This window comes from Nilaparvata lugens, chromosome 14 (genome assembly GCF_014356525.2).
Source record: "Nilaparvata lugens isolate BPH chromosome 14, ASM1435652v1, whole genome shotgun sequence".
Lineage (NCBI taxonomy): Eukaryota > Metazoa > Arthropoda > Insecta > Hemiptera > Delphacidae > Nilaparvata > Nilaparvata lugens.
The window spans coordinates 1,193,192-1,214,651 of record NC_052517.1 but is presented as its reverse complement, the minus strand read 5'-3'; the positions used below and the strand labels follow the sequence as shown (position 1 = coordinate 1,214,651).

The following is a 21,460-nucleotide window of genomic DNA, read 5'->3' as shown; positions in this document are numbered from 1 at the left end:
ATGTGGGGGCATAAACATTATTTATACTATATGATATTTGACCATCTCAAAAGGATCTAGTACCTCGAGATGCAAATACTTAATAATTGGGGTTGAAGAAATGAGCCGAAAACAGTAGATGGACTGGTAGAAATTCTAGAGAACCTTCAGTGGTCACATATTGTTATTGAATTTCGACATTTTCGTGGTCTATTGTTAAAGGTTTCCACTCGGAGCAATATATTGGTGGACCAGTGTGGTTACTTGAACACACTTCCAGCTGTAAACCAATAGTAGCATACAGTGATTGGATAAACACACACATTACTATCGATGACAAGTACAAATTTAGTCAAATGTACGTGGTGTGTAAAGCCACTACCTCCGTAAACAAAGCCGTAGTGCATTCATGTGACGTCAGCACAGGTAGGGCTCCTACACCAATAGAAATTCGTTGATTTCAGCTGATCTATATCAGCTAGAGTTTCTAATGGTGTAGGAGCCCCACCTGTGCTGACGTCACACGAACGCACTACGGCTTTGTTTTACGTACATTTGCTAGCCGTCCTTATAAATTCTACGAGATTGAATGGGACTTGACAAACGCATCATACGTTGGCCAAGTTGTGTTCAATCTAATAGGATTTGAAAAGACGCCAAAAAATCGTATGTTCAATAATTATTGAATTATATGTAACTCAAGTAAGTCTGTATACAGCTTGTGAGCAAGTTGAGTTCCATCAAATGAACCATTGGGAATAATACAATAAATACAAGTACTTGATCACTGATTCACATTCAATAATTGCAGAAAATGTGATGTGCAAAGTAATAGATAAGTTGGAGCTACCAGCTAGAATTGTCTTCAAGAAAGCACACGGGACTACTAATGAGAGTAATGAAGCGGAATCAGAGGACAACTAGTAGTTCTGTGAACAGTAGACCTCACGCAGTATTCTCATCCACAACTACCTGATTGAAACTATAGACCTTATGGAAATACAGCAATAGACTGGCTTCTCCACACATCTGTGTAATCACTTGTCAGCTGATTTATCTATATATATAAAAGCGAAATGGCACTCACTCACTGACTGACTGACTGACTGACTGACTGACTGACTGACTCACTCACTCGCAGAACTAAAAATCTACCGGACCAAAAACGTTCAAATTTGGTAGGTATGTTCAGTTGGCCCTTTAGAGGCGCACTAAGAAATCTTTTGGCAATATTTTAACTCTGAGGGTTGTTTTTAAGGGTTTAAAGTTCGTCTTTTAGCATGTATAACCTCTTTAAAGGCAAGCCACATTAAAATGGCTTCTCAAAGTCCTAGATAGCCTTACTTGAGGAATATGTACATTTCTATAGCTCCTCGTATTATGATTGTGCACATTAATATTACAAGCAAGGTTTCTTTCCTTCAATTTTATATACAAAAGCAACGTATATATATACAAACAAATGACAGTTATGACTCTAGTTTTGACAAATAGCGGTTTGCAGTGAGCTCTCACATTTGAGTTAGTTACTATTCTTATCGCTTTTTTTTGCAGAACCAAAACTTCAGACACCCGTGAACAATTTTCCAATTTTATTTTGAACAGAATAACACTGTAACTCAAGTGGGAATGAAACAAAGCATAATACACATTTAAAACATAGTTGAATGGAACATGATATTTTAGAGTCTTCAACAAATATATAGACTTTGATAACTTGCTGCACAGTAAATCAATATGATCACTCCAAGTCAGATGGTAATCTATTTGTACTCCTAATAATTTGATTTTTTTACAAAATTGTTTGACAATTCATGTCTATTATTCAATGTGAATATTGCATTTTGCGTCTTGGATTCATTGAGGAGGAAACCATTTGCTTTGAACCATGAATTAGCCTTCTCTATTGTTTGATTAGCAACTCTGTTGAGATTTTGGAAATCTATGTCAATAGTTGGGGAAGAAGTGTCATCAGCATACATTATGGTTTTAGAAGATGTTAAACACTTGGGTAGATCATTTATCATTACAAGGAACAACAGTGGTCCCAGAACAGAACCTTGTGGTACTCCAAATTTAAGATAAGAAATGGCAGATAGTTTTCCATTGACATCAACTATTTGTGATCTATTCTCCAGATATGACCTAAAAAATCAAGACACAAACCACGTACTCCAAAGTGACTCAACTTGTGAAGGAGTATTGAGTGATCGACACAGAGCAAAGAAATAAAACCAGAGCAAACCATGCTCTTGCTCATGAGCAAGAGCATGGAGCATAAGGTTTTGCTTATGAGCAAAAGGTAGAAGCAAAAGCATTTGCTTATTTTTATATAAGCTTTACCTTAATACTCTTTACCTTATGCTCCTGAACTCTGGAGCAAATGCTCACGTATTTTAAAGATTTTTGATCAGCTGATTCGCTTTTGTAGCCTTACTTTGTTTTTATAGCTCACGGAAGCTCTAAATATATGCAAGTAGGGGGCACCGCTTGTGTTTGCGTCGTCTGCTCTGTTTTCTATTTACGAATAGAGTTTTAGGTTAGTTGAGTTTAGAATTTTGAAATAACAGCGTGAAAAAATGTCATCTCTATAATAATCTTCAGCATAATCTTATAATATCAATAGCTTCTTATGATCGTCTACACTCTCATCTTCTTAAATGCCTATTTCCTATTTTGTGATGGATATCTTGATATCAGGTAGCTATTTTTGTATTTATTCTTTTTTAGGGATAATGATGATATATATCATGGTTGAATCTAGAAAGAGTTTTATAATTCTCAACTATTGGTTGTGATCGTATCTAGTATAGTTTCCTCTTCCTCATTGAGCCATTTTACTATGAGCAAAAGGTGATAAGCTGCTCTAGACTAGACTCATCTTTTTTGAAGCATTTGCTTCAAAAGTTGAGCAAATGCTCTAGTTTATTCATACAATTCTAAGTATAAGCTTTTACTTTTGAGCAAATGCTCAAACTTTTTTTGATGAGCATGAGCAAAAGGTTTTGCTCACGTTTATTCATAGAAAATGAAGCAAATGCTCCATATTTTAGAAGTATAAGCAAATGATCAACTTTATTCATATGGCCCAATAATTCCAACTATACTTTGGTATACTGTGAGCATGAACTGAATGAGTAGCTATGATGTTATAATAGGAGACATGCTGACAATTTACAGTGAATGTTAGCTTACCTGAGACTTTTGTGCGTGAGGCTGAGTGCTATACAGTTGATGGCCTCTGTGTGCTGGATTACCATGTTGAAGCCATACTATCAAAAAGAAAAATAAATTATTTATTCATCTATTTGATAATTCAATCATTTATTTGACAGTTTATTTTATTCATTTAATTGACAATCGATTTATTTAAATTATAATTTGACAATCGCTTCCAGACTTAAACCTATTGAATTACTTCAACAGTCAACTGACAATTGAAATTTTAAACGTTAATAACTTGGAAAAATCTGGTGTGGTACACTCACACAACTTTCCTTGCTCATATTCGAAACTACGATCAGACTTTTGTATATGTGTATATATAATTGTTTTCAGAGTACTTTCTCCTTTGTGTAAATTGTGAAATTCAATGATTTTTTTAGTCGTCATTTTTTTAAAGTCGTCAAAACAGCTGTTCTACAGATGGAATATCTCGACTATGTGTTCTTTTTATGAACTGCTCTACCTACCTACCTCATGCACGAGAAGGAGGTTAGTCCATTTCTCAAGGATGGGGTGGACCCCCCATTAGTTTCCCAGAAAGGAGACTCATGCCAGTTAATAGAGCTGATAAATAACTATACAGAGTATGAATTTGAAAAAAATCGGTCAAGTTATTTTGAAAAAATCGTGAAAAACATTGTTTTTTAGTAATTATCTGCCATTTTTCTCAAGAATATTACGGAGTTCCTGAAATTTTCCCAGAAATGAAACTTATGCCAGTTGATAGGGCTTAAAAATAGCTATCCATGGTATAAATTTGAAGAAAATCGTTGGAGCCGTTTTCGAGAAAACCGTGAAAAACATGGTGTTTTAGTCATTTTCCGCCATTTTTCTCAAGAATATTACGGAGCTCCTGAAATTTTCCCAGAAATGAGACTTATGCTAGTTGATAGGGCTCATAAATAGCTATCCATGATATAAATTTGAAGAAAATCGTTAGAGCCATTTTCGAGAAAAACGTGAAAAACATGGTTTTTTAGTAATTATCCGCCATTTTTTCCGCCATCTTGAATTGAATTTTATTGAATTTCTTATTGTCGGGTCCTCATGGTATAGGGACCTTAAGTTTAAAATTTCAAGTCGATCGGTTAATTAGGAATGGAGTTATCGTGTTCACAGACATACACACACACACACACATACACACACACACACACACACATACACACATACACACACACAGACCAATACCCAAAAATCATGTTTTTGGACTCAGGGGACCTTGAAACGTATAGAAAACTTGAAATTGGGGTACCTTAATTTTTTTTGGAAAGCAATACTTTCCTTACCTATGGTAGTAGGGCAAGGAAAGTAAAAATCTGGTGTGGCGCACTCACACAACTTTCCTTGCCGTTATGAAAATTTATCACCTGATGTTAGTGTTCACGCGCATCTCAAGTATACTATTCAATGATCTAAGCCAGCTGGTGACAGGACAATAACGCTTAAGACACACGAAGTCTGCTATCTCTTCATAGTGAATGATTTAATAGAATCAACAGTTGCCAACAGTTTGCAATTGAATAATCAAATTTTCTCAAATTTCAAGCTTATTTTCAATTTTAGGTGAAAATGTTACGAGACATTAATTGAAGAGATTTACATGCTCAATCTTTTCCACTCGTAATAATTCATAATTAGACCTCACGCAGTATTCTCATCCACAAGTACCTGATTGAAACTATAGACCTTATGGAAATACGGCAATAGACTGACTTCTCCATACATCTGTGTAATCACTTGTCAGCGATTTATGATGAATAATAATTCTATAGTCTGATTTTTACTCTAATATTGACGTATGAAGTAGGCTCATTTTTCCTTTTATATTATCCTTGAAATGCAAAATTTCCAGAAACCTTGTATGTCGACGCGCAATTGATAAAGGAACATACCTGTCAAATTTCATGACAATCTATTACCGCGTTTCACCGTAAATGCGTAACATATAAACATTTAAAAATTAAGAGAAATGCCAAACCGTCGACTTGATTCTTAGACCTCACTTCGCTCGGTGAATTAAGATACTATAGATATTATAGTAGATTATCAAGTACATTTTCTTCAATAATCGATTGAAGGACCCAACCTTGTTGTTCATGATAAGATAAGATAAGTCGACGCGCAATTGAAAAAGGAACATACCTGTCAAATTTCATGACAATCTATTACCGCGTTTCACCGTAAATGCGTAACATATAAACATTTAAAAATTAAGAGAAATGCCAAACCGTCGACTTGATTCTTAGACCTCACTTCGCTCGGTGAATTAAGATACTATAGATATTATAGTAGATTATCAAGTACATTTTCTTCAATAATCGATTGAAGGACCCAACCTTGTTGTTCATGATAGCCCTTAGACACATGATGCAGACATGAATGTCATCCCTTGTGTCACCCATCTTGAGTTTGGTGGCATGTCGGTGATGGCGCCTCATGACACTCGCCGGACTGTCCATGAGAAGCCCACTCTGCTCCAGGGCGGTCACACCTCCAGGGTGGATCACACCGTTGCTGGTTGGGGGTAGGGGTGAGTCGGCTGTCGAAACACAGACACAGATATTAATTATTAATTAATTAATTTGGAAACACAAACACAAATATTAATTAATTTATTTATTATATCGATTATATCATAGAGAGAAGATAGCACAAGTAGATATCCCATGGTTGGTATAATCCATTCAAAGTTAGCAAGTTTTGTATCATTCATAACATAAGCATAAGAAGATATCCCATGACATAGGTCGTTTCTGTTTCAAATTTGAAGCCGATTACTGTCTATTATTATTGTGTTGTTGTGAGTGTAAGAGTGTAAGAAGGGCACAGTATGAGAGACTACCAGCGTCACATAGCTTCACCAAAAACAACTACTAGGACTATCGGCTTCAGTTAACACTCACATTTGCAACATAGACACCCTATACACTGTCTATTATTAGTGTGTTGTTGGGAGTGTGAGAGTGTAAGAAGGGCACAGTATGAGAGACTACCAGCGTCACATAGCTTCACCAAAAACAACTACTAGGACTATCGGCTTCAGTTAACACTCACATTTGCAACATAGACACCCTATACACTGTCTATTATTAGTGTTTGTTGGGAGTGTAAGAGTGTAAGAAGGGCACAGTATGAGAGACTACCAGCGTCACATAGCTTCACCAAAACACTACTAGGACTATCAGCTTCAGTAACACTCACATTTGCAACATAGACACCCTATACACTGTCTATTATTAGTGTGTTGTTGGGAGTGTAAGAGTGTAAGAAGGGCACAGTATGAGAGACTACCAGCGTCACATAGCTTCACCAAAAACAACTACTAGGACTATCGGCTTCAGTTAACACTCACATTTGCAACATAGACACCCTGCAACACTGTCTATTATTAGTGTGTTGTTGGGAGTGTAAGAGTGTAAGAAGGGCACAGTATGAGAGACTACCAGCGTCACATAGCTTTACCAAAAACAACTACTAGGACTATCGGCTTCAGTTAACACTCACATTTGCAACATAGACACCCTATACACTGTCTATTATTAGTGTGTTGTTGGGAGTGTAAGAGTGTAAGAAGGGCACAGTATGAGAGACTACCAGCGTCACATAGCTTCACCAAAAACAACTACTAGGACTATCGGCTTCAGTTAACACTCACATTTGCAACATAGACACCCTGCAACACTGTCTATTATTAGTGTGTTGTTGGGAGTGTAAGAGTGTAAGAAGGGCACAGTATGAGAGACTACCAGCGTCACATAGCTTCACAAAAAACAACTACTAGGACTATCGGCTTCAGTTAACACTCACATTTGCAACATAGACACCCTATACACTGTCTATTATTAGTGTGTTGTGGGAGTGTAAGAGTGTAAGAAGGGCACAGTATGAGAGACTACCAGCGTCACATAGCTTCACCAAAAACAACTACTAGGACTATCGGCTTCAGTTAACACTCACATTTGCAACATAGACACCCTATACACTGTCTATTATTAGTGTGTTGTTGGGAGTGTAAAAGTGTAAGAAGGGCACAGTATGAGAGACTACCAGCGTCACATAGCTTCACCAAAAATCTGGTGTGGCGCACTCACACAACTTTCCTTGCCGTTATGAAAATTGATCACCTGACGCTAGTGTTCCCGCGCATCTCAAGTCTACTATTCAAAGATTTGAGCCAGCTGGTGACAGGGCAATAACGCTGGAGACACACATGAGGTCTGCTATCTCTTCATAGTGGATGATTTAATAGAATCAACAGTTGCCAACAGTTTGCAATTGAATAATCAAATTTTCTCAAATTTAAAGCTTATTTTCAATTGTAGGTGAAAATGTTACTAAACATTAATTGTAGAGATTTTCAAGCTCAATCTACCCACTTGATTTTTTTCGTTTCAATTGTATCAGAAGCCTGATAATTGGGAATCTATCTGCATTGATGGGGCGAAGCTCCTGAAATTTTTACAGATATGGGACTTGTGGCAGTTGATAGAGCTTATCGATGACTATTTTAGGTATGAATTTGATCAAAATCGTTGGAGCCGTTTCCGAGAAAATCACAAAAAACCCTGTTTTTGACAACATTTTCGCAGTTTTAGCCGCCATCTTGAATTGCATTTGATCGAAATTGTTCGTGTCGGATCCTTATAGTGAAAGGACCTTAAGTTCCAAATTTTACGTCATTTCGTTAATTGGGAGATGAGATATCGTGTACACAGACGCACATACACTCATACACACTCACACACACACACACACACACACACACACACACACACAACACACACACACACACACCACACACACACACCGACCAATACCCAAAAACCAGTTTTTTGGACTCAGGGGACCTTGAAACATATAGAAATTTAGAAATTAGGGTACCTTAATTTTTTTCGGAAAGCAATACTTTCCTTACCTATGGTAATAGGGCAAGCAAAGTAAAAACAACTACTATAGTGAGGTCCACGTTATAATGGCAGTATTTTATTAGCAATGGTATTGCTATCCTTGTCTATCGTTCAACAAAGCGGATAGCGCTATCTCTTTCTCGCTTTGCTCTGTTGCCACATCATCATTAAACGATGTAGAGTTTATAATTAATCAACAAAATATTTCATTTTAATTATGAAATTATTGAAAAATATAATTTTTTGCTTAATATTGAAATATTTTAAGAAATATAATATTGATTATTTTAAACGTGAATGAACAGTTCATATTATATCAATAAATCTGTATCAGCTACCGTCTATAGAAGGCATTGACAAGAAAGAGGATCGGCAACGTTTTCCTCCTATCATTCTCCACTGCCATTATAACGTATACTTCATTATAGTGTTGACTTTTAATACAGTTTTCAATGAGCACAGATACTGCATCACTAACAAAACATCCGGCACAATATTATTCTAACAGCTGACTGCTTTTCATAGTCATTCATTCAGAAAAACAGACCACAGGAAAAAAATCGGCTTCAATTGAAGCCACCATCTTGTTTCTCATTTGAAACATTATTCGAAAACCAGATGCCCTAAGCAGAGCCTACATGCACTATTATCATTAGAGATGACATTATTTTCTTAGTAAAGTGCATACTGCAATGGGAGAGAGAGAGAGAGAGAGAGAGACAGAGAGAGAGAGAGAGAGACACCATCTTTAGCGAGTGTCAAGAACTGTGGTGGAACTACATAAATCGGCGGTGTTTCAACAAATAATTGTCGACTCTCTGAAAAGTATAGAAAATGATATCCTTCCCATCAACACAATATATACTGGCTTAAACACTTATATACAATAGCTTACAATACAGCAAAATTATAGATGAATTTACATAATATAGACTAAGAAAATAATTATTGAACTGTATATGATATGAAAAAGCAATTTGTAATATAATAACTATAGATAATAATCATATTGTTATGCATCTACATAAATTGGCGGAGCTTTGGACAAATCAATGTCCATTCTTCGGAAACAATATTCAAAATATCCTCCCCACTAACTCTCTACCAAAAGAAAGAGAGAGACACCATCTTTAGCGAGTGTCAAGAACTGTGGTGGAACTACATAAATCAGCGGTGTTTCAACAAATAATTGTCGACTCTCTGAAAAGTATAGAAAATAATATCCTTTCCATCAACACAACGGAAGAGAGAGATTAGATTTCTTTATTTATGTATGAACAAATTATGAACTGAACGCAATTATGAGTGAACGCAAGGGGATGGAATAAAAAAGAAAGTAACAAACAGGATAATAATTCAGACGCTACCCTCGAGTAGATACATGAACAAATTTCTCTTGAAGCTTTCCAATGAATTGGTTTGTAACAAATTATATGGTAAGGAATTCCAAGCACGACAGGCCGACACAAGAAAAGATGAATTGAAGATAGCCGTTCGATGGAGAGGTATTTGGAGGGTGAGCTCATGAGACCTAGTACCTCGATTAGGCTGGATGTCAGTAAGGAGCGTGAAGGAGTCCCGAAGATAGTCCGGTCCATCGCTTCTCACTATGAGCCTGTAGGTTAGAACGAGAAGAAAATACTTCGCCGCTCCACCAACTTGAGCCACCTTAGCTCCTCGAAGAAAGGAGTGATGTGGTCATCACGCCTCACGTCAAAGATGAACCGGACGGCATAATTTAGTGACCTCTGCAACCTAGTATTCTGTTCCGCTGTGATATCGATGTAAGCCAAACAGCAATAATCCAGCAAGGGCTGGATCAATGACCTCACCAATAGAATTCTGATGCTCCTGGGCAGGAAGTTTTTGAGCCTTTTAAACTGATGCATTCCAGCGAATACACGGTTGCACAAATGAGTAGTCTGATCTCTCCAACTAAGAGTTTCATCAAGATAGATACCCAGGATTTTTAAGCACTTAGAGTAAGCCACCTGCACATCACCAACCACAATTGCAGGAATCCTATCCAACTCGATCCTGTTGAGAAGTCTGGAGAAGCCAAAAATCGAAGTCTTGGTTTTCACGGGATTAATGACAAGCTCATGAGCTGTAGCCCATTGAAGGAGGGAAGACACATTCTGATTCATATGCTCTATGCAGTTGGCAATGTTCTCTACTGATGTATGGGAATAGATGATTAGGTCATCTGCAAAGAGGTGGAAAGAACAATCCTGAAAGACCAAAGGTGCATTATTTATGAATATTGAGAAAAGTAATGGGCCAAGCACGGATCCCTGCGGTACACCCCGCGAAACCGGAGACCAAGCTGACATATTGCCCGAGTCATCACTAACAGCCTGAAAGCGACCTGAAAGGTATGATGAGAACCAGGCAACTACTGACGCAGACAAGTGGCATTGATGCTTCAACTTCCGAAGAAGTAAGAGATGTGACACATTATCAAATGCTTTTCGAAAATCAAACTGCACAAGGACTGTTACCTGTCGCTTGTCCATAGCTAACCGCAAGTCATCAGTGATGCGCACAAGAGCAGTGCTAGTACTGAAGTTGGGGCGAAAACCAGATTGGTACTTCGAAAAGAAACCCAATTCATTCAAGTGAGAATTCACCTGCATGTGCACAATTCTCTCCAGAGCCTTTGAAATCGAACACAAAATATGAATTGCTCTCCAGTCCCCAGGTTCAGTAGGGTTGCGGATTTTAGGGATAGGTCGAACAATAGAGTACTTCCATAAACAAGGGAAAACTCCGTTCTGTAGAGAAAAATTGAAAATATGAGTCAACGAGGGAAGAATAATGGGAAGAAGTTTCTTATAAAACAATATGGGAATGCCATCAATGCCTTTCGAATTTTTGCAGCTTGATAGTATTATGTGAGAAATAGTCGAAGGGATAACATAGGAGAAGTAGAACTGATTTTCTGGTGGGTCATGATTGAATTGAAGGACAGTCTGACTGACAGGATCATCGAACTCGTTAGATGTAGATTGAGAAGATTGTGCAGTAAAAAAATTATTAAGATCATTGAGAGGAACATTTATATTTGCCTTAGACTTACTGGGATGAGCGCCCAGCCTTCGCACATTTTCCCACAAAGTGGAAGCAGAGTTGCTCTGATTAAATTGCCGATGATAGAATCTAAGCTTTGCATTTCGACAGAGTGACTTGACTCGATTACGCAAAGTCTTGAATGCATTGTAGTCGGAATTGCAGCTTGTCCTGCTAAAAGTTCTGCGAGCCCTATCACGCTCTCGTCTTGCATTCAATATTTCCGCATCAATCCACGGCTCAGGCTTATGCTTGAACTGAGAAGTCCGCAGAGGAGCATGTCTATCGAAAATCTCATGAATCATACTGTTGAATGTGATGATTTTATCGTCAATATTATCAACTTGAACAATAGAGTGCCATGGCATATTATAAGCATCAAACAAAAATCTCTCCGAATCAAAATGCTTGAAGCTTCTGTAAGAGAAGGTATAGGTGCCTGCTGGTTATGGATCAGATTGTAAACAACAAATATCATGTCATGCATAGAAAAGCAAGGCGCCGGTTCCTGGCCATAGATAGATACATAATCAAGATCACTTACAATAGCCAAATCAAGCAACGTGTGTGAGTTAGGTAAGTGATAAGTTGGTTGATTTTATTGAGGATATGCAGATTTAATGATTCAGCCATTGTTACAAGCTGACGTTTTTCAGAATTTTCTTTTAATAAATCAGAATTAAAGTCACCAAGTATGATTATGTGCTGATAATTATGCATTATTTCCAACAGAGCATCCTCAAGTATATTCAAACGACCCGCCTTTGGAGGTCTGTATACAATTCCAATAAGTACTCTTACTCCTCCTAAGCCAACCTCAACAAATAAAAATTCCGGTGAGGTGGAATAAGGCTGGGGGAAGAGACAACAAGCCGTGGAGATAGGGAAGATCTAACATAAACTGCCACCCCACCCCTCGCCTTACCAATTCTGTCATTTCGTAGGAGGCAAAAGTCGGGCATATCGAATGAATTAGAGTGCAGCGATGGTTTAAGCCATGATTCGCTTATGCCGACAATATCTGGTTTTAGTACTTTATTAAATAACTCTTTGAAGTCATCAAAGTGAGCAGGTAAAGATTCGGCATTTATGTGGAATAGCTTCAGAGAAGAAGGATGACCATCCAGCAAGTGCTTCAGATCGGATACGTTCATAGGATTAATAATTAATTCCAAGACAAAAATCAAGCCCCATTTTTATGAAGAGTAAATTAACTCTGGGTGAGAATATATGAAATGATGTTATTGAAGTGTGCAGAATATCAATTGGATGATAGATGAATAATAGTTTGATTAAATGATGACTAATAATGATATAATGAATAAAATACATTGCAGTAAGTGAATTACTCAAAATTATCCATCCGTGAATTTCAGACCAATCTATTAATCTCTCGAATAAACTATAAAAGCTACAGTAGAATGGATTAATTTAACAGGATAAATATAAATATAGAAGAATACCCATTGTAAATTCCAAAAAAGAAATGAGAATAATATAAAGATTCATTTAGAAACAGTTTGTTTTGATAGCGTAGGAATCCATTGAGATCGGTTTTTCAAAAATTAAAATAAAATAAAATTACATTCTCTGCAGAGATCAATAACCAGAGATGCGAGAAAATATACAAATAGAGATATAAATAAGCAATAAGTAGGCTACTATACGAAGTACTGAATTAAGTACTATACGGTACAATAAAATCACAATATGAGTGTATAAACAACTAATCATAGAAGATTCAACACTCGGTTTCAATCAATTCAGTCTTTTTAACCTGAAAAGAAAATCGAAAAGAACAAAATAATAAAAAATGAAAATAAGAATCAGTCCGTTGCAACAAACGAGGAATAAAATAACAAGCCAGTTCCAATTTAAATAATATCAATCAAATCATGAGAGTATCCAGTTGACAGTGGTACACATCACAAGGAGGCTGGGTCGGAAGCTGCACACAGGTCGCTAAGATTGGCGACAGATCGCCGTCCATCCTCACCAACGTACATCACCCGGCCGTCACTGGTCCACACGTTTTTCACGCCGTATGTGTCCACTGTTTGTCTATAGAGCGCAACACGTCGCCTCGTGAGGTCCTCACGCATGAGAACGCCTGAGCCTTTCAGCTTACTCTTGTTGGAAAAGACAAGGCTACGAGCTCTGTAGCTTACGAATTTCACAATAATTGGGCGAGGTCGATTTATATCGGGATTCACACGACCTACTCGATGCGATCTGTCGATTAATTGGAGATCAAACTGAAGTCCCATTTTATTTTTAAATACATCAAGAACCAAACTGTCAGTGTTCTCATTGGGATCCTCGGCTATACCGAACACTCTCACATTATTTCGCCTATGGTACTGCTCTAGATTGTCCAGGGCGTCATCACTCGAAGTTACATTGTTTGCGGGTTTACGTTTCAAAACATCAAGTTCCTTTCTTAGATCACCCACTTCAGTCCTAAGAACATTAATTTCAGTCTGCATAGTAGAAATTTTAGCGTCAATAATGGGTGCAAGTTTATCAGCTAATTTCTGCAACAAGGAGTCGTCGATTAGAGCTGTAGTTACAGCTACTTTTATCGCCTCAAATACAGCAGGAGAGATGTTGAAAGTATTATCAGCTGATAAGGAGCGCTTGATAGCGTTTGGAGTTGTAGGAGTGACAGAGTCCACCCGCTTATCGCTAGCCTTACCTCGGTTGATGGCAGCTCTAGTTTTAGGCGAGTTATGCGACATGTTGTTTACTCACTATTCAGCACTGTAAAACTCACTACTAAAGAAATGATGAGATAAATGGAACGAACAGCACTACTTGTACACTTCCACCAAATTTCAATAAAATAGCTTCAGAAATACCCAGTCAAATAGCAAACTTAAAGGAGCTTGAAAATATTACGTCTACTCTGCGTTCATTATCGACTCGACTCGAGAGAGAGAGAGAGAGAGAGATCAGATGAGACACTTCTATAGAGAGAAGAGAGATGAAGAATTATTAGAAGAGGGATGAGAGAGAGAGATCAGATGAGAGAGATGAATGAGAGAGATGAAATGAGAGAGATCAGATGAGAGAGATGAATTAGAGAGAGATCAGATGAGACACTACTATAGAGAGAAGAGAGATGAAGAATTAGTAGAAGAGGGATATGAAGAAGAGAAAAAATGTGGAGGAAGCAGATTAAAATTCAGAGATGAAAAAACAACATAAGCCTGGTTTTCATTAGTAGAGTTAGTGGTAGAATTCCCTGGTAAGTACTAACTATCTTGTCAACTCTCCCAATGAAAACGTTGATGGTAGAGTACTAGTTTTTAGTAGAGTGGAGTAGGATAGTACTGTACCACTTGCCTTCCCCCACCACCGCTTCTCACTCTACTCTACCACTACTATGCTAATGAAAACAGTCTCCAGCTAGTAGAGTAGAGTCGTGCCGAAGGCTATCAAGTTTAACAAGTATTGTTATTTATTAAAAAGTGTTAATTCATCAAAATGTATTGACATTTTAAGGTTAGTTCTGTTCACTAGACAACACACTTTACCAACTATTCTCAATTTTAATTATTATTTAACGAAAATCCTAAATAAATGCTGCAAATCACCCCGAAGACCTCTGCTACTGCAGACATTGACAACAGGGTTAAATTATTGGATAGTAGTTCTCATCGAATTTCCATCTAGCTGTTTACCCTGTTGTCAATGTCTGCAGTAGCAGAGGTCTTCGGGGTGATTTGCAGCATTTATTAGGATTTTCGTTAAATAATAATTATATATTGATTAGCATTTGAATAAATGCATTCTCTATTTAATTCCATCTATTCTCAATCGTTGTGGAAACAGTTACTCAAACAAGTTAGTAGAGTAGATCTGGTATGCCAGTTACTCGACCACTAACTCTACTAGTGAAAACCAGGCTTAAGATAAATTAAAAACAATTGAAAACAGTGCACATAATAAATTTTAATAATGCACTTGAAAACATGTGTAGTATAATTATGTGAGGACATTGTTCTAAGACTGTACAAGCTATTTAACATATGGTACACAGAAGACGGTAAATCATTTAACAGATGAAAAAGAAGAAAATAACGTGGTGATGAAGAAAAACGTGGAGATGAAGAAGAAGAAGAAGAAGAAGAAGAAGAAGAAGAAGAAGAAGAAGAAGAAGAAGAAAAGAACCGGATCTGGAAAGACATTTCTTTTTTAAATCTGAGATGTTGTGTGAGTGAGTCACCCTAATTTGCATAATATATGTATATCTGTACAATATGCAAGCCTCTTACGGTACTCTGTTGTCGTATAAATAGATATACACCATTCACTATCAAATGGCTCTATCTAAATATATACAGATATAAACTATCCAATATCAAACATCTCTAAATATATACAGATATGAAAAAATCAATATCAAACATCTCTGTATGAATATAAAATACAGATATAAAAACTATTCAATGACAACCAGCTCTGTCTGAATATATACAGATATACACTCTCAAATACCAAACTTTTTTAAATAGATACAGATATGAAAAATTAATATCAAACATCTCTGTATGAATATAAATACAGATATAAACTATTCAATGACAACCAGCTCTGTCTGAATATATACAGATATAAACAACCCAATATCAAACATCTCTGTATAAATACAAAAATAAACTATTCAACACCAACCAGCTCTTCTCAAATATATACAGATATATACTATCAAGTGTCAAACAGCTGATCAATAATGTTTGTTTAGCCAATATAGATATAGAAATAACAGATTAATATTATAGTAGTCATGACTAATCAGTATGCCAAACACAGATGAGAGATGACACTCCTACACCTTTAGAATAATTTATGAATATTTCTTTTAATGTTTTTAGAGTTTAGTGTTTTCAAAATTCACTAACTCTGCGTTTTCTTCTTATTATCTTCTACTATTTCTTCTTCATCTTCTTCTCCTCCTGTCTTCTTCATCTTCTTCTCCTCCTGTCTTCTTCTTCTCCTCCTTCTTTTTCTACTTCCACTTCAACTTATTCTAGTTTTTCCACTTGAGCTTTGTTAGTCAATATATCAGATTCGGAATTGCAGCTGGTTATGAAATTATGATCATCTTTCATTAATTTATTCCATATCATATTAACAAAGTCACAAATCATATTAATAGATACATTTAGTACAACTATCAGTTAACCCAAGCACTTGAAAAAACCGAAAACTTGGACTACTGAAATCTTGATGTGAAATAGGCATATAACCATCCTCGGTTGATTAAGAATGTATATGCAAAATGTGAAGTTAATGAGTTGAGTAGTTGAGACGTGATGATGCGTCATTCGTGAATTTCCTATCCCCTACCTGTATAAGCCAGTTATTTCCTTTAATACATAATATAGATATGATGATGTGATTATTATGCGACGGTGTTTGCTACACCAGTTAAGAGTGTTTTTTTTCTGAAATATTTTGTACAATGTATGTTGATTGGTCGAATAAATAAATAAATATTAAATAAATATTATAATTAAACACCAGTAATGAAATACAACATCGACATCTTTACATGAGTATTGCCCTTGTTCCCCTACTCGTAAAACTTTATAAGAATGTGTAACATTTTTGCAAAGTCCAAGTAGAACGTGGAGCAAAGTTTTCTGTGTGGAGACTAGTAAAATATATTCAAGACATTATTATTATTAAATGAAATTCCAATAATTAAATGCTGTAATTCACCCCGAAGACTTCTGCTACTGCAAATATTGACAACAGTCTAAACAGCTAGATTGATTGATTGATTGAGTACTTTATTTATGTAGATTACAATATATACTGGCTTATACAATTATATACGATAGCTTACAATACAGCAAAATTAGAGATGAATTTACATAATATAGACTAAGAAAATAATTATTGAAATAATTATTAATATGATATGAAAAAGTAATTTGTAATATAATAACTATAGATAATTATATTGTTATGCATGTACATAAATTGGCGGAGCTTTGGACATATCAATGTCCATTCTTCGGAAAGAATATTAAAAATATCCTCCCCACTAACTCTCTACCTAGATGGAGATTCGATGAGCGCTACTATCCAAAAATTATTTGTCAGCCCGGAATCGAACCTAGTACCTCTCAATTGCCGGTCAGGAATGCTTACCCTTACACCAAACTGACAATCTCTGGATAGCAGCGCTCATTTTATACGAAGCCATAGCGGCCAGCCAGTCTACAGATGGAAATTACTGAGATATCGCAAAATGCTAATGAATTAATTATTAAAGAAAGAAATTAATTATTAATTATTATTAAAAGAAAATCCAAAGTAAATGCTGTAATTATTCAAGTCAAGTATTCGACATAGTAAATTTGCTATAACAACCCGGAGGTACCATTCCCGGGTTGGAATAGTATATTCGCACCTAGGGCCGAAAATGAGACTTTTCTGGCTCGAAATCGGTTTTCAAGTCCGAGGCCGTAGGCCGAGGACTAGAAAAGATTGAGAGCCGGAAAAACATTTTGCCCATGGTGAGAACGTAATTTCGCCACACAGAAAAATAAACATATATATATGAGAATATAATATTATTCTCATTGTCTATTATAAGCACTTCCGAAAGCAAAAGTGGAAGGTCATAGCTCTAGCAAATCTGAATATCAAGAAATTGTCAAGTATTTTATTTTTTATTCTGATTTGTCTAAATAACCTAAAATATTATGTTCAATTATGTAAGAGGTGAGTTTATACTTTTTATTCTTCCAAATGACAATAAGATGATATTATTATAAATGTTTAATTATTGAATGATAAACACAATAATGAAAAGTTTTTGATCAGCTGGTTTATCACACTTGAAAAAGTTTTTGATCAGCTGGTTTATCACACTTGAAAAAGTTTTTGATCAGCTGTTTTGGCACACTTGAAATTCGGCCAATCCGATGTGATCTGAATGTCAATGGAAGTTTAGGTTAGAAGTTCTATCCTTCTATGAAAATCGAATTATTTGAATAGTTATAATCTTATCTGTATTTTATTCATTTAAATAAAATGATAGTATATTATTACAGAATACTTTATTGAATTCTAGAAGCATAAAATGATTCCGTTTATCCACCATTTTCCGTGATAAACGCTTTACTAGGAGGTTTGAGGTTAGATTCTATTATACTCTGAAAATTGAATTTGAATAGTTATAATATCTCATTTGTATTTCATTCATCCAAATAAAATGATAGTATCTTATTGCAAAAACTTATTCAATTCTAGAAGCATAAACTGATTCCGTTTCATAAACTATTTTGTAAACATGTTCACATCAAATCAGAATCAGCTGACTTCAAGGTTATTTTACAGCCCTAGGGCCGTAAAAATTTTACCGGCCTGGTCAGAAAACAATCACTTTCGGCCTCCATATGACGCACGTAAACCAGCTCATTACATCCAAGTGGGGCGAAAAATAATTTTTGTATAGTAGCGCTCATCGAATTTTCATCTAGCTGTTTACCCTGTTGTCAATATTTGCAGTAGCAGAAGTCTTCGGGGTGATTCACAGCATTTAATTGGGATTTTCGTTTAATAATAATTATTATTATAATAAAATTGGCAAGAGCAAGTTGAGGTAACAAACAGTAGGAAGTTATTGAGGAGATAATGCAATACGAGACTTAAATTTCAAATTAGAAACGTTATCGAGGATTTAATGAAATTCAAAAATATTCAAATTGGACGACTAAAAGTGTTGAAAGTTGTGAAATTAGTATAATCGGTCAAATTTATGCCCACGCCTTCAATTATTTGTTAATAACGACTGGTTCTAAAAACTAGTTCTTTCTTTATTTAATCATGACTGCATGGTTTTACCAAATTATCTATTTATGTAAATTTCAAATAAATGAATGAGTTTCTGATTGATGATAGAAATTTACAAACAAGAAACTGTTGACTGAATTGAATGGAGGGTATCAGAGGTCCAAGAACACTAGAAAGAATTTAACATTTTTCGACTGAATTTTTCAAATTTCTCCACTTTCTTTCTTTTATTGAGGACTAGCAGGTAACCCGTGCTCCGCAAGAGTCTCTTTCAAGCACTTGAAGAATTTGAAAAAGGCCTATAACCATTCTCGATAAATTGAGAATCAATAAGCAAAATGTCAAGTTAATGAGTTGAGTAGTTGAGATGTGATGATGCGTCATTCGTGAATTTCCTATCCCCTACATGTATAAGCCAGTTCTTTCTTCTATTATAGTATAGATTAGTGTAGAATTAATAGTAACTTACATGAATAAAGAAGAACTCAAATTTAATGTAATCTCTCACTCTCTATTTCTCTTTCTTTTTCCTCCCTCTCTCATTCTCTCTGTCTCTGGTAGAGAGAATGAGGGGAGTTACTGGGTTAGGGGAGTTGAATGAGGGGAGTTAGAGAGAATTTGGTAGAGAGTTAGTGGGGAGGATATTTTTAATATTGTTTCCGAAGAATGGACATTGATATGTCCAAAGCTCCGCCAGTTTATGTAGATGCATTACAATATGATTATTATCTACAGTTATTATATTACAAATTGCTTTTTCATATCATATACAGTTCAATAATTATTTTCTTAGTCTATATTATGTAAATTCATCTATAATGTTGCTGTATTGTAAGCTATTGTATATAAGTGTATAAGCCAGTATATATTGTAATCCACATAAATAAAGTTCTCAATCAATCAATCAATCAATCTCTCTGATATATTTCACTCTTCGAATATATCTATCCAAGAATGGACGGTTATCAGTTTAATTGACAGAAATGATCCAGTCATTGACAGTCATTTACTCGTTCACCATTTCACTCTCTGTCTCTGGGTATTATTTCTCTCAGTCTCACACATTATCACCTATCATAGTATTGCAATTGAAAGAGATAATTTACAGATGTGATTGAGTCATTGTCAGTTATTTTTCTCGTTATTTATATCTTCTACCACTCTCTCGCCGATTCTCTTCCTCACTCTATCTCTCTCTCTCTCACTATAATTCTCTTTCTCTCACAATATACGATAGCATATTCATATTGCAATCAATGGAGTTATATGAATGAAGAAATTCCTAAAATAGCCCTAAAATTCTCACGAGATAGCCTATTGTGCAACTACTGTACAGTATCAACACAACATGATACAGTATCACCACACATGATACAGTATCATCTCAACTTGATACAGTATCATCTCAACTTGATACAGTATCACCACACATGATACAGTATCATCTCAACTTGATACAGTATCATCTCAACTTGATACAGTATCACCACACATGATACAGTATCATCTCAACTTGATACACAACACTACAATTTGATACCAAAATTTTCAAACTTTGAATGAATTCTACAAACCATGGCATATCTTCTTATGCTATATTTTCTCTATGGTACGATGTTACTCCAAATAAAAAGAAATTTACAGAGGAAATAAAAAATATGAAGAGGAAAACAATATGATACAGTATCAACACATCATCTAAACTTGATACACAGCATCACAATGTGATACAAATCATCCAAACTTTGAATGAATTCTACAAACCATGGCGTATCTTTTCTCTATGGTACTAAGTTACTCCTAATAAAAAAATAAAAATACTCAGAGGAAAAAAAGAAGAGAAACACAATATGATACAGTATCACCATACTATGATACAGTATCATCTCAACTTGATACACAACACTACAATTTGATACCAAAATTATCAAACTTTGAATGAATTCTACAAACCATGGCATATCTTCTTATGCTATATTTTCTCTATGGTACAATGTTATTTCAAATAAAAAAAAATAAATTCACAGAGGAAATAAATAAAAATTATGGAGAGGAAACTCACGTGATACAAGGTTGGTAATACGCTCCTCGGAGGCGGTGGTAGAGGGAGGAGAGCGTTGCTCGTAGTGCATCATCTGTAGGCGAAAACTGAGATAGTTGACAAGCGAATTGAGTCCCTGGTTTTCTTCATTCAGAAATTCGCGTACCCATCTGAAACCAACAGAAAATGAACAATAAAACAATATAGTATATTTCGCACCTAGAGCAGAAAATGAGATTTTTCCGGCTCGAAATCGGTTTTCAAGTCCAAGGCCGTAGGCCGAGGACTAGAAAAGATTGAGAGCCGGAAAAACATTTTTGCCCATGGTGAGAACGTTATTTTTCGCCACACACAAAAATAAACAATATATATATATATATGAGAATAGTTGTTTACTAAGCACTTCCGAGAGCAGAAGTGGAAG

General features: G+C 35.7%; 1 protein-coding gene across 1 annotated transcript in view; it reads right to left on the bottom strand.

The window, feature by feature from the left end:
- Positions 1-21,232, bottom strand: part of LOC111057335 (formin-like protein) — a gene marked incomplete at its 5' end in the record, with an annotated part of 66,348 nt that extends 45,116 nt beyond the window's left edge. The window contains 3 exons of the mRNA XM_039441130.1: positions 3,175-3,251; positions 5,544-5,746; positions 21,058-21,232. Of these exons, the coding sequence (XP_039297064.1) occupies positions 3,175-3,251; positions 5,544-5,746; positions 21,058-21,232 (455 nt within the window). The remainder of the gene's footprint in view (positions 1-3,174; positions 3,252-5,543; positions 5,747-21,057) is intronic.
- Positions 21,233-21,460: the final 228 nt, after the last annotated feature.